Source organism: Trichechus manatus, unplaced genomic scaffold, assembly GCF_000243295.1.
Source record: "Trichechus manatus latirostris isolate Lorelei unplaced genomic scaffold, TriManLat1.0 scaffold00047, whole genome shotgun sequence".
In the NCBI taxonomy this organism is placed as follows: domain Eukaryota; kingdom Metazoa; phylum Chordata; class Mammalia; order Sirenia; family Trichechidae; genus Trichechus; species Trichechus manatus.
Window position 1 is genome coordinate 5,926,061 of NW_004443983.1, and position 14,893 is coordinate 5,940,953.

The window sequence follows — 14,893 nt, forward strand, 5'->3', positions numbered from 1 at the left end:
TATTTTTACAACAACAACAAAAAGAATGCAAATAAACAGCAAAAAACAGGAAAACTCTCAGAATTATCTGCCTAAAGTATAATTTTTTGTTGTTAAGTGCCATTTTGTCAGTTCTGACTCATAGTGACCCTATGTACAAGAAAACAAATCACTGTTCGGTCCTGCACCATGCTCACAATCGTTATGCCTGAGCCCATTGTTGCAGGCACTGTGTCAATCCATCTCGTTGAGGGTCTTCCTCTTTTTTGCTGACCCTCTACTTTAACAAGCATGATGTCCTTCTCCAGAGACTGGTCCCTAATGATAACATGTCCATAGTATGTCAGATGAAGTCTCGCCATCCTTGCTTCTGAGGAGCATTCTGGTTGTACTTCTTCCAAGACAGATTTGTTTGTTCTTCGCCAACACAACTCAAAGGTGTCAATTCTTCTTCGGTCTTCCTTATTCATTGTCCACCTTTCGTATGCATATGAGACGACTGAAAATAGCATGGCTTGAATCAGGTGCACCGTAGTCTTCAAGGTGACATCTTTGCTTTTTAACACTTTAAAGAAGTCTTTTGCAGCAGATTTGCACCATGCAATGTGTCTTTTGATTTCCTGACTGCTGCTTCTATGGGTGCTGACTGTGGACCCAAATAAAATGAAATCCTTGATGACTTCAATCTTTTTTCTGTTTATAGTCATGTTTGTAAGAACAAGGGGATACTGCATAGTTTAAAGTCAGGAAAGGTGTGCGCCAGCATTGTACCCTTTCACCATACCTATTCAATCTGTATGCTGAGCTAATAATCCGAGAAGCTGGACTATATGAAGAACGGGGCATGAGGATTGCAGGAAGACTCATTAACAACCCGCGTCATGCAGATGATACAACCTTGCTTGCTGAAAGTGAAGAGGACTTGAAGCACTTACTGATGAAGATCAAAGACCACAGCCTTCAGTATGGCTTACACCTCAACATAAAGAAAACAAAAATCCTCACAACTGGACCAATAAGCAACATCATGATAAAGTATGAATAGGGAGAAGTATTTATTCTACTCCCAGGTATCAAAATGGCATTAATTTCCCCTCACTTCCAAAGGGTGTCAAGAGGGTTCCTATAAGCATTCCAGCCAGCTGCTGGCAGAGAAGTCCCAGGGCAGGGAGCAGGAGGTTACAATTAGGGCCAAAAACAAGACAATATTCAGTTGTACTTGGGTAAAGCTGGTCCAAGACCATGAAGAATTAGACACTGCAACAGTGGCTGGAGTTAAGTGGTAGGGACAAGAGGATTTTGAAGTGACAGGAGGCACCTGATATATTGGAGATGGTAATGATAATTTTTTATTTTATCGTTTTTCCTATTAGCTTGATTATGTTGTTTTGGTTTCCACCTTTTATACTGTTATTTTTGTTAGGTGCTGTCGAGTCAATTTCAACTCATAGTGATGCCATGTGACAGAAAAGAACTGCCCCCATAGAGTTTTTTAGGCTGCAATTTTTTTACAGAAGCAGATCACCAGGTCTTTCTCCTGCAGAGTTGCTGGGTGGGTTTGAAGCGCCAGCCTTTCGATAGCAGCAAAGTGTTTAACCGTTTGCACCACCAGGGTTCCTTCACCATTCATATTAGAAGCTCTTTTTAAATGTTTGTGATCTTTGGCTGTTTGCTCATATGTGAGGCCCTAAAACACTGACTGGGAGCTCTATGTGCATGGGAAAGGTTTTTCAGCAGAAGAGCTTTAGTGGAGAGTGATCTGGATGGTCCATATCAATGGGTCTGTAGGTCTTTTTCCCCATGGTTCTCCCTTACCTCCTTCAGGTCTTTTCACTTCATCAGAGATGTCTTCCCCTACCTACTCTATGTAACACATTGACGGCCCAACCCACTCCCTACCCTGCCACTCCCTATCCCTTTTACCAGCTTTATTTTTCTCCATAACACTTGTCACCACCTGACATACTATATATTTATTGTTTGTTTGCCCCCAAATGAGTTTATGCTCCAATATAAATTTTGTCTGTTTTGTTCCCTCCTATATTCCAGTACCTAGAACAATGCCTGGCACATAACTGAGAAAAGGAGGAGACAAGAGGGGAAGGAAGGGAGGAAGGAAAAGGAGAATGGAAGAAATGAAAGATGGAAGGTAGATTAGATTGGTAGGTTTGTTGTTTGGGCATTATATTTGATAGAAAATAATGGCAAGTGAAACCCTTTTGTCTGTTTCTAGAGGTTAAAGTACAGTCTGTCGCAGAGGTTTTCCTAATTTTGACATATCCTAACCAAACCAAAACATAATCTTCCCACAATTTTTTCTCCACAAAACAAAGAGGAGAAAAAAAAACAAAAGGCACTGCCAGGGCTGTGTGTGGTACTGTATATATAGCTCCAAGAGGACAGGGACTTGTTCACCTGGTACAGTAGGCACTTAATAAACATTTGCTGAATGGCTGAAGACCAGGACACCTCCCATAATTTCTGCTTTGTACAACCTTCCTCTAGAACTTTCACGTATGTCTGAGATGATGGAAAGTCCAATAATCATAAACCGAATTTCCTATCACTTCAACAGGACGAGTTTTAGAGCCAGGTTAATTTTATTTAGAAAAAATAAAGTGACTTTTCCTTACAGCCCAGAGTTCATGGACTGGAATTCACACATGCCACAAATCCAAGGAAGTATTTCAAGGAGAACATCTGGGGAGTGGGGACTAGTACTGGAAGGAAAGTCTTGGTCTAACTGGAAGGCGAAACTCACAGTTCACAATACCAAGAAAACGTGGGCCAATTATGAGAAATTAGAATATGTGTTGGGACTTAAGAAAACATTAGTTTAGCCTTGACTTTCAGATGGGAATAGTCAAGTAGAGCCCTAAAGGTTTTTGTGTTCAAAATTAACAAAGTATTTGCTGAAATTATTTTTCATCATCTAGGTATGAAGGGATGAGATACAATGCTTAAAACGCAAATAAAAGAGATTTTGCAATTTCTCAATACAGTGAAACCTGTGAGAGCTGGAACTCAACAAGACTGTGTTGTTTTTTCTGGGTCTCCCAAGTTTTCCACCTTTGTCAGGATGCCATAAAACTACTGCCATCGAGTCGAGTCTGACTCATAGTGATCCTACAGAACAGAGTAGAACTGACCCATAGGGTTTCCAAGGCTGTAATCTTTACGGAAGCAGACTGCCATATCTTTCTCCCTGGGAGTGGCTGGTGGGTTTAAACCACCCAGCTTTCAGTTAGCGGCTGAGTGCTTCAACCACTGTGCCACCAGGGCTCATTGACAGGGAGCAGTTACTACTTTTCTATCGCTCTCTATTTAGTGGAAAATATTTGCATTTTTCTTCCCTGACAGGTTTCTGCCTTACCCAGGTTCTGACTTTCGCATGTTTTACTGTATATATTTTAGAGAAAGATTTGTCACCTCCCACTCCAGACTCCATTGTATACAATATGCTATGAGCTACACTACTCTTAATTTGTAAAATAATTGAGTTTACAATAGTTTAGTGAGTTTCTGAATGTTAAAGATATGATTTAAAATTAAATAAATCAACATTAACAGCTGCTTAACAGTGATAAAATATACTTTTATTTACTCTGTTGAGTCAGAGGGGCATTAAAAAAAATTATTGCTAAAGTAGATATCAGGCAAACAGAAAGGTGCTTATAAGTCCAGTTACCTTGGAGTTTATTTAAACTAAGAGAAAAAGGTCATAAGGTTTTCATGCAATACATACATGGTTCTTTAAATAACAATTATGACAAACAGCAGAAGGAATTAAGGAATGCTGTACTTGTGATCCATACAAAACATCAACATTTTGGGTTGTACATAATTAAAGAAATACCTCAAACACTTTTCAAAATACTGTAGTAGCCAATACATAGAGGCATGCCTTAGGTGGGCACAGGAATGCAGTTTAGAAAAGAAAAAAAATCACACAGGAACTACTCAATTTCTTTAAAATCACTGAGCAAGAAAAGCAACATTGAACTTCACATACTGACTTTACACAACTTCTATACAGTACCTCGACTTATATCCAAGAGCAAAGGTTAAGACTCTCCTCCTCTATTTTTGGTCAACAACTGCGTGGTAAACTTGGATGACTCCCCCCCTGGATTTTACCTGGGAGTAGCCTTTTTAATTTTTTATTTAAAAGAGGGCAGGTTTGGCACTTTTATACTGATGTCACCAATGTTAATATTTCTTGGGATCTCAGGAAGATTCATATTCTTTACAGCTGATACAGCACGGGCTGGAGCTCCTGCTAAGCCAGCCTGTATACAGAAGCAAATAAAAGAAAAAGAAAATGTACAACTCAGGTGTAGCTCATCATAAAACATTCACAATGGAGGACAATGATAAAAGATTTTCATACAATAAGCTTAGAGATCAGATGGTAGTTTGAATTGGTATGGGATGGTTACTTTGAAATACTAATCTATAAAGAGAAAACAATTGACACATTAAAAATATAGTGAATACATGCAATGATCACAGTGCAAAGATTTATATGCAAAATAACATGTACTACCTTGATGTTATATACAATATTCAAGTGACAAGAGCTACATCTTTACCTATATCTTGATGTAACCAACTTATAAGCAGAAAGCATATTTTACAATAGTTTCCTTATTAAACATTCCTTGCAAGAATCATGATAGTTTTTTTTTTTGCTTTTAAAATGACATTGATTATCAATATGTGTTGTGAAATAACTGAAAGTAATAGATCATGCTTGTTTAGTTTCTTTACTCAGGGCTAAACCCTTAAACATTTATAAACAACAAAAATTAAAAATATATGTATTTTTAAAAATTGTGGGGGCTCTTCTAAGCTTTTCGAGGAAAGTTCTAGAACATTTTAAAAAATCAGGCTCTTTAATCCAAAGAGAAATAGTTCTGCCTAAAGATGAAACTGCAAAAAGAGGACCATTCAAACCCTTCAATTCATTAATAAAAATATAAAGACTAAAAATATTTTATCATATAAAGTAGACACAACAACATATATTCAGTTTACAGTGTACAAATTTAGACAAAGAATAGCATAAATGCAAGAGGTAGTATAAATAAATAAATTTCAAATTCTTCGGTAAGTACCATACTGTGCAATACTTAGCTTTCCTCTTAGTTAGCAAAATTTATAATTTGTGAAATAATATTGAAAGCAAATATGCTTAAAAATAAAAGAAAAATGCATATATGTCATTTTTCTCAAACAGCTACATCAACAGCTTTCATATTTAAGGTTTAATTTATATACCAATTAGATGTCATTTAATTTTTATTCAGGCTATATAATAAAGCCAACAAGCACATCTGAGTTCAGTGGCATCATTTTGCACAGATAGTTAAGTAACAAAAACAAATCTTCCATAATCTCCACATAATTAGAAATACTAGTTTTAAAGTCTCCTTTCAAAATTTTAGTTTTTTTCTCTTATGTAACCCTACCTCTTTTGTTAATTAAAAACATAATAATAATAAAGCTGTTACCTGAGAAAAATCTTGACTGATACAAAATAGGCCAGTGTAAACTATTTGCTGAATAAAGGATACAAACATTGTTAAGCAATGAAATAAAAGCCATGAATTATCAATTCAAAATTGGAAATAATAGAAAAATCAGTAAAATAGTATTAGTAATAGATATGGTCCACACAGGCAATGATAAGGGTGATATGGACAAAAAACTCCATAGCCCATTAAAGAGAGATTAGGGCTGAGGAATGCAATTTTTATAATTTGATGGTTTCCAATGTATAACTAAAAATTGGTTTGACTACTACACTTATACCTACCTGAAGAAATGAAGTTTTGTTTAATATCCCACTTCCCTCCCATAACCCAAAAAGATGTTAGAGATACAACTGAGTATTATTTAGTGTAACATGTATCACATTCAAAAGGGTCTTTAATTTGACATTTCAAGCTTTAACTTCTAGCTAGAGAAATTTAGAATAGCTTATGATTAAAAAAGAACCCACTTCAAGAAGGTTTACCATCTTTTGGCTCCTTTTTTACCAGGAAGTATGCTGACTGCCAAGTGAACAAAATTGTTTTATAAAATTACCGACATCTTGGAACGAGTACTATTTTTCCAGGTAGAAGGACTTGGTAATTTTCCTAACTAAAAGAACAATTTGTCACTACTTTTACTTCAGAATTTCTAAACAGGATACAAATGCACTGGAAAGTATTGATAAAATATTTTAATATAAATATTTATAAAGTATCATTCCAATTTCTGTTTTATTTCCTTAAAATCAATGACTAGAAGTTGGGCTAAAGAATATAAATATTTTTAAAGTTATGAATTATTAAAGACTTACTGAGTGAGAGAGGAAGGGAGAGAAAAAAATGTCAGTGTGTGTGTATTACTGGATGCCATGTTTTACATTTATAAATAGTAAAAATACTTTTCCAGTATTAAAATAAAATGTCATGAAGTCTTCTTTTCCATAATACCCTGTACCATGAACAACTAAACTAAACTTAAGCAAATAAAATGAGAATGAAAAATGTATCCAGTTAAGTTTCATTAGATGAAGTTGTTTCTTTGTGACCAACAATGGTGTTGACTGTTGGCTGCTAATGAGCATACATAAAGTCATTACAGCAACTGATTTAAGTAGCATACATGTGCCATGTCCTTATTACGTAAAACCAAAAGAAGTTTCTAAGTACAACAAAGTACAATTCTTCTAAACATAAACAGCAAGCCATAGACATGCAAAGAATGGTAACTATTCAGAACACGCAAATGAATTAAGAGAATCAAATTATTTCTCAAGCATGTTCAATACTTTTGTGAAGCATATCATGAATTTAAATGTTAGGGAAATAAAAAAAATTATAATACGTACTTCAATTAATTGAAGTAACATTTTAAGAAATCAGAAGTCATAGAGAAATAAAAAATATGAGGAAAAATACAAGAAAAACTGTTGATAAGTAGATGCTTAAATGAGCTATCGATGATTATGTATATATATATTGGGTTTTTTTTTTTTTTTTTTTTAAAAAAAAGACTTCATATTGCTCAGGTAGTCAACACCAAAACTGCTATAAAACAAATTTCATTTCCAGACCTTCATGAAGTGAAGTCTGAAACATTTTGATTAAAGCTTAAAATGTAAAAGAGGTAATCAGTTTGTAACAGAAGTGTAAAGAAATTTTTACCTTAGTTTAGTTTTTTTCCAGAAAGATATACTCAAAGCAACAAGATAACTTTACTAACACTTAATTTTTTAAAATTTACCAGAATTAAGTTGACCTGATTTAGTAGTATGTACAAATTAAAATGTAAAAGTAAGGTATTTCTGACACTACAACGCAGCCTTAAAGATTTAATATTACAGAGTTGGCACAAAGCAGAAATAAAGAATTAATTCCTACTGGAGAAATAACTTGTTTCCATCTATGTTATACTTGAGCACCACCATGGCAGATAAACTGCAGCAACTCCACTAATGAAAACAAATATATGAATTCAAAGCAGTTAGGAGTATGAAGAGGATGGAAAAATGAAGTACAGTATATAAAAGAATGACCATGTTTTCTCTCCCATGAGATTAAACAAATTAACAGAATTAAGAGAAAGAAAACAAAATGAAGTCTGCAAGTATACCAAAATGAGGCCAAACAGATAGAAGACTTATACAGACATACTCTTGGAAATTTCAAGCACTTGAATCACAAAGATAGTAATGGATGGGTATGATTTTTTTTTATTTTGTTTTTAAATTGCCAGACCCAAAAATAAACAAAATATGTGCAAGCAAAACTAAAAAAAGCAGCATTAATAAAATATATTTCAAAGAACCTGAAAGCTCCCTTTTCTTCATGCAATAAGCAACTAACTTTCTTGAAGGGAAAAGGAAAGTAATAATCTAGATATTTGTTATCTTAACACAAAATACCATTCTACCATCTTAAAATATGTTTTCTCAAGCTTGAAATATAGCATAATAAGATGGTAGTTGAAATAATTTGCACAAACTAAAACCTTTACCCATCCTTCCTGCTGGAAGTTGCCATATGCATATTTATAATTTTGACCTAACAGCAAAGTGGTAAAAAGAACACCAACATTAATAAACACAGTATTAAATGGTTTGAGACTCAAAATCATTCACAAAATGATGGCAGATTTTGAAAGCATGTTTTTGAGCAAAACAGACAGTTTCGGTATTTTAACTTCTGAATGTGAGGTAGAATAACTTTTAACCTGGGGGACATGTAACAGGCTTCTTCTTTGCTTTGAAGGCAGCACTTTAATACTGAAATTGTAATGAGATTAGAAATGCTGAGGACATTCCTCTAGTGAGCAAGAACTATGCCATTTTATAAAAAAATTTATCAGAATTAGAATGTTTAAAAACTGAAAAATCTTTCAAATAACTAGTCCTCTTATATAGATTGTCTTCTGTTATAGTTTTAATTTCTAATATAGGATTTGCCTGCATGAAATAAATACAGCAGACCAGTGGCATTCATGGATTTAATATAACTAGTTTTACCTTTACAAGAGATCTCTCAGGAGTCCTCACAGTAATTTTATAAAAGAAAAAATAACAGTACACTTAACTAGCTGACCTTCCAACATCTGTATCTGTATCTACTTCTCTTATCTTCTACTCTTTGAAAATAGAAATTTGATTTGTTAAAAAGCCAATCAGCAGTTCTAGTGATGGAATTTAAGAGATCTAAGTATTGATTACTCTTTGCTAGAGAAGAGAAGTTCAACATAAATTAAAGACTGGAACATACAAACTGGCAGCGATTTGGATCAATGTACTGAATGTGGCCACTATGTATTTTCTTTATCAGGGATAAAGTAACATGGGATCCAGAGACCAAACTGGTACTCCAGCTTTATGACATGGCACACAGGCTCACTGCAGGATAAGAGATTATAAAGCCATCTCTGTACTACTTGCTTCTCACACATGTCCAGTGAGTAATAATTTAGTGGCTAAAAAGCAATGTCAAATTCCCAGTGAATTTTTCTAATGACTAATGATTTAACTTGCTAAGTTTATAGATTTATTTTTTCCTCCATAGGACTCAATACCAGATGAAAATGTGTAAAGCTGCTGTTGTTGTTAGCTGCTGTTGAGTGGTCCCTGACTCACAGCAGCCCCATGCACAGTGGGATGGGACCATTGTGATCCATATGGTTTTCATTGGCTGATTTTTCAGAAGTAAACTGCCAGGCCTTTCTTCCTAGTTTGTATTAGTCTGGAAGCTCCACTGAAATCTATTCAGATCGTAGCAACATGAAAGCCTCCAATGACAGACAGGTGATGGCTGCACTGTACATGCATTGGCCGAGAATCGAATCCAGGTCTCCCACGTGGAAGGCAAAAATTCTACCACTAAACCATCACTGCCTCTTTTTGCTAGGAGTCTATGAAAACATTTCCAACTTTGTCAGTATGTGTTGCAAGAATGTCCAGGGTTTACAATATTTACAATATTTTATTGAGTCTGATTATGAAACATTTAGATGTAAGGAGGTATGCTACAGTAGAAATCCTTTTTATTTGGTTGGTGTATTTAACTCAATTATTAGAGCATTTAATCCAAGTTTTAGAAGATTTCTAATCCAATTTTGCTGGTCACTTTTAATATGCACCTGCTAAGTCAAAACTGTTGGGTTGTTATGAGTTGGAATTGACAGCAAAGGGTTTTTTTTTTTGGTTTAGTCAAAACTGTAAAGGTAATTCTGTTAAGACTCTGGAACTGAAAACCATTTTAGGGAAAAAAGTACTATTTAACAGTCAACTATTTCAAGCCTTCACTGCTTGCCACTTTGTATGTAAAATTATGAAGTTTCAGCTTTTTGATTTTTAAATTCACAGCTTTCAAAACCCAGCAGGCAATTTTATGTTAAAATCCTAATTTACAGATGAAAAAAAGAAAATACCTCTGAGAGTTAAATTAAGATTGGTTCTGCCATATGACACTCACACACTAAGGTTTTATATATGAGATAAATTGTCATTTCTACAAATGTAATTTGTCAGTTAAATGACAATGTTTAAAAAAAATTAAACTTTCCTTTTACAATGCAGGCAGACAAAACACAACAAACATGACATCAATGATACACTAGTAAAATACACTAAGTCCAATAAAAGATGAAGAAACTACAAGGAGGAACTAGAATGGAAAATAGGCTACAGGGACTGTATGGGTTTATTAACACAAAGAATTTTTGAGTCTGGCCTAAATAATTAATTGTCTTTGACGTCATTTTGCTTTCCCTTTGTTAAAGTACATTTTTCTCAAAGTCAGCAATACCTTGTCTACCTGTCCTGTCTGGGAGACTGAAAGATAAAGGTCTGTAAGAGAGAAGAATGGAAAGAGCTAGAAAGATCAGGATGTTCGGAAAAAGAGACTGACTTTAAAAAAGTAGTGACTATATTCAGACTCATTTAGCCATCTTAAAAATAACACAAAACACATAAAAGCTAATAAGTCTCCCCATCCCCACCCCTCTACCTCCACCCACAGGGAGCCGTTTTATTCTTTGGCAGATTTCTGGGTGTCTCTTACACTTCCCCAAAACCCCACCAACCTCCCGGCTTAAACCCTTTTGGCCCCAGAACCCAACGTTAAGGTAAACCATTTTTCTATCAAAGCAGAATAGATGAAAATACATTCAGAGCATATCTTTGCTTCTCCTCTCATTAAGGATCTGTGAGATCTTTGCTTCTACTTGTCTAGGTACTGGGAATTAAACTGCTTCACTTTCATCTATCACTGGAAATGTACTATCTTTAAGACAATATAATAAAATCTTTGATTTCTGAAAATGTAAAGGCATCTAGATTCATGTTATACTTTAAAAGCTGTACCTTAATTATACCCACATTGATTTTTAAAAGATAAACACTATTCCTAAAAAAGTACTTATATGAATTTAAAAATACAACCAGTTATAATCATCAATTATTCTGATCTGAGTTTTAATTAAGTCTTTCTTGGTAAGTTTTTGCTTACATAATAAATTTTAACTGAAATTTAGTTAGAACCAGATTAACAAAAGTTTACTTGTTGCTCTCAAATAATTTTAGATTATTCTGGAGAGTCATACATCTCCTAGAGTTAACCAGATAAAGGACCATGGAAAGGGAACTCACATTAAAACTTTTGGGATTTCATTTTGTCTGGGATTAAGCTGACAACCTTCCAAACATACTTAAAATATTCACAAACTACTGAAAAATTATACAAAGTAAACATAATTTCCACATGATTTCTTAAAATATGATCAGGACTAAATGGCCTCACTTTGACTCAAAATCCTATTTGAGAGTTAAAATTTCAGCAAACATCACATGCAGAGAAACACTTGGTAAATGTATAATGTGGTTTATCCCCAATAAAAAGGATTTAAACCATACTTTCTTGCAAAGGACAAAAAGAAAAACTAATTTGATAGCAGATAACAACTAATTATATATGTTAAAAGATGATCAATGGATGAATAATAGAAGTATTTATCAGTATTCTAAACTATTTTAAATGGTACTGTTTCTGTGAAAGGATTTTTTAGGAAGTATTCTCATATAGTTAATGGTATTCTTACAACTATTGCAATCCAAAATGTAAATTCTGCATTTACTGCTCTTATAGATAAGAAAAACTGCCTTGTTAAAGTTTTACTGGACAATCAAAAGGGAAATATCCATTATGCAATTACTATAGATCCTTCATGACTTATGTCAATATTATGCACAGAACACTAAGGAGCAAAAGAAAAAAAAAAAAGGACACCGCCAATGGAAAGGAGTTAGTACCTGGAAATGTGAAAATTCCAGACAAGTAGTCAATATATTTTTTACAGATGATTACACAGAATTCACAAATTATCACGTAGCCATTCATTTTAGGCTGATTATTAATGGGTTAGGTCATTGTTCCTTGGCATTTAAAATCTAAAACCACACAGTTTTGTAAAGTAATGTTTAAAAGATTACATACATTTCAAGTTATTCATTTTAATACTTTAAAAATGATAGCTTACGATTTATAATAAATCTTTTACTACACTAAATAATATATTACAAAGCAACTATACTAAATAGTACATTACAAATATTCTGAGTCCTTTTCCTTGTCCTAAAGCAAAAACTTCTCTAATAACCTAGCTTATGTTTTCCTCAGTTAAAATACTGCCCATAGAACACATAAAATATATAGTTATTTTACAATGTCATGATTTTAAGTTCTTCTTCACCATTACAAGCCTCTCCTTGGGAAACCAATAGGAATAGTAAAGTTAGATAAGGAGAAATGCAGGACTATTAAATGTAAAATGAAAAACTGGAGAAATTTTTACATAAAGCTTTGACTGTTTCTAACCCTTAGATTTCATATTTATTCATCATCCTGTGTTTCATTCAACCCTAATGAGCACAGGACTGTGTTCAAATCGATTCTTTAAAATGCCAACAAGATACAAATTCCTCAGAACTCACCTGTTCTAAGTTAATGCTGACGTATTTGATACCTTGATGCTTTTATAGTAATATTTACTTTAAATCAACCAAACACCTGTATTTATATTAAAAATTATAAACAAAATTTACTTTTTCAATCTAGGTTGAGTACAGACACCAAAGGTAAGAAGTATTCTCAAACAAGTATAGTGTTGAATGGGATACCGAGACGATCCATCTTTCTGAACCTCTGCTTTGGTAATCAGAAACAACCAAAATGATGTGAAATGAGTGGCTCAGCTACAGCACCTGTTGCTATATTCAGCCTAGTACCTGAGGGTAGAATCACTAAAATTCTAAAGAAGGGTTTTATACAATGCTAAAGTGCTGGTTGGTCCTCATTTTACCAATCTGTTTCAATCTAACAGCACAAAATTAGCCACGTATAATAAACCAAATCTTTCTCTTACAGAATCCAATAAAAGCCATGAATACATGTCATAGTATAAAGTATATGATTTAACTAACTTGTCAGTGACCTTTCTGAAGGATCCAGAATTAAGATTAAAGGAATTAAGTTCTATTTTCAATGCTGCACTCGCTTGCTAATCACCTGTTACAACTTATAGCATTACTTCCTCATGACAACGCCATCTTGTCTCCTTTCCTTTCCAGAAACAGTTTTATAACACTAAATTTATATATCCTTAAAATATCAATTCTGGGATTTCCATGACAATTAGTACTGACTAAAATTTTTTAAAGCAAATATTGGCTTTCATTATTTAAATAAACACTTCTTTTTTTAAGCAATAAAAATTTGGAATTGTACTTATGACCCAAGGCAATTATGGCTGTGGCTAAAAGGCGAATACACAAAGCTATTAGGTGGATACTGGTCACTAGTCACGGAACACTGAACATACTATAATGGGCATATTCCATTTTCTTTTAAGAGAATAAGCGTATCAGCTGTACCTAAAGGTGATACTGAAGGACGAACAGTGAACACTACAAATGATGCATAATTTATGATCATGCTCGGAATCCTCATTAATTAGCGCATTCTCCACTCTTACCTCAGATTTCTCCAGTTTATTTTGTGCATCGATTTGTGTAACAATCTCATTCATGTTGGTCTCCAATACCATTCCCCCCATCACCATTTCTGCAAGAATATTGTGAACCTAAAGAAAAAAGCAATACATACCCATAAAAAAAAACTCACTACAAAAAGGTTCATGATTCTAGTAGTTTTTCTTTCAAATACTGCTGTCTATCTTATTAAAATGAGCTGTAAAAATGATTAAAGTGGGAGTTTATAATTCACTTTGATCACTACTGTAAAGCCTTAGACAGTATATAACTTCTTTAAGTCTTAGTTTTATGGGCTGTAAAACAGAGACAATAATAGTACCTCCTATTAACAGGATTGTTGAAAGAATTAAATGAGGTAATCCACAGAAAGTGCCCAAAATAAAATTAATGCTCAATAAGTATTAGCTACCGTTATTATCATTATGATTATTACCATATCAAGTTTAACACTCAAAGAATAATCTACTAGGGCTTTTTATACCAAATTCTTAGCTAATAATTATTAAAACCCAAAAACCAAACCCGTTACCATGGAGTCGATTCTGACTCACTGTGACCCCATGTGTTACAGAGTAGAACTGCTCTATGGGGTTTTCTTGGCTGTAATCTTCATGGGAGCAGATTGCCAGGCCTTTCTTCCATGGCACACCTATGTGGGTTCGAACTGCCAATCTTTAGGTTAAAAGCTGATCACAAACCGCTTGTGACACCCATGGATCTTTTCAATAATTAAGTACTCAAAGTACTTAATGAAACAATATGGCACTTTTACAAGCTTATTGAGAAAAAGTAAAATTTTCTTTTTATTATAGGTATTTTAATAGTGCTTTTACCCCAACAAAACCCTCTATATATGTAATACTCAGATTTCTTATCATCAAACACATCTTACAATGACTAAAATTAGTGTCTTCCACTGGGGAGGGAAAAGATAACCTAGATGTTTTTTCCTAAGGTATTTACTGCATCTGAATTATCTTTTTCCTCTCCAATGGAAGATACTAATGCAAAATATTTAATGGATTTAAAAATTATAATTCAGAGCTGAATTAGGTTTCACAGAATAGTACACTCTGCTAAAAATGAGGTTCTCTGCACCAAACGTTTTTTAATTTGATTACATTAATATCAGACTATAGGAATGGTCAAGTAAAGTATGGCATATCCCTTCTATTCAAAACTTCACTTAAGAACGAAACACATAATGTGCATTGGCATGGAAGAATCTAAAGAGATATAAAGTAAATAAAGCAAGGCACAGAACATTATGTGAAACAAAAAACTCACTCACTCACTGAACCAATGGAATTATGCATATCTTCGCAAATATACAGAAGAAAAGCTTGG

The 14,893-nt window shown here is 33.8% G+C and overlaps 1 protein-coding gene across 1 annotated transcript in view; it reads right to left on the reverse strand.

Annotated features, from left to right (window-relative positions):
- Positions 1 to 3,553: 3,553 nt before the first annotated feature.
- AP3S1 (adaptor related protein complex 3 subunit sigma 1) overlaps positions 3,554 to 14,893 on the reverse strand; it is a 101,919-nt gene continuing 90,579 nt past the window's right edge. Inside the window, exons 5-6 of the mRNA XM_004376975.2 lie at positions 13,528 to 13,635; positions 3,554 to 4,268 (exon numbers count right to left, since the gene is read on the reverse strand). Coding sequence (XP_004377032.1) covers positions 4,140 to 4,268; positions 13,528 to 13,635 — 237 coding nt within the window. The 3' untranslated portion in view covers positions 3,554 to 4,139. The remainder of the gene's footprint in view (positions 4,269 to 13,527; positions 13,636 to 14,893) is intronic.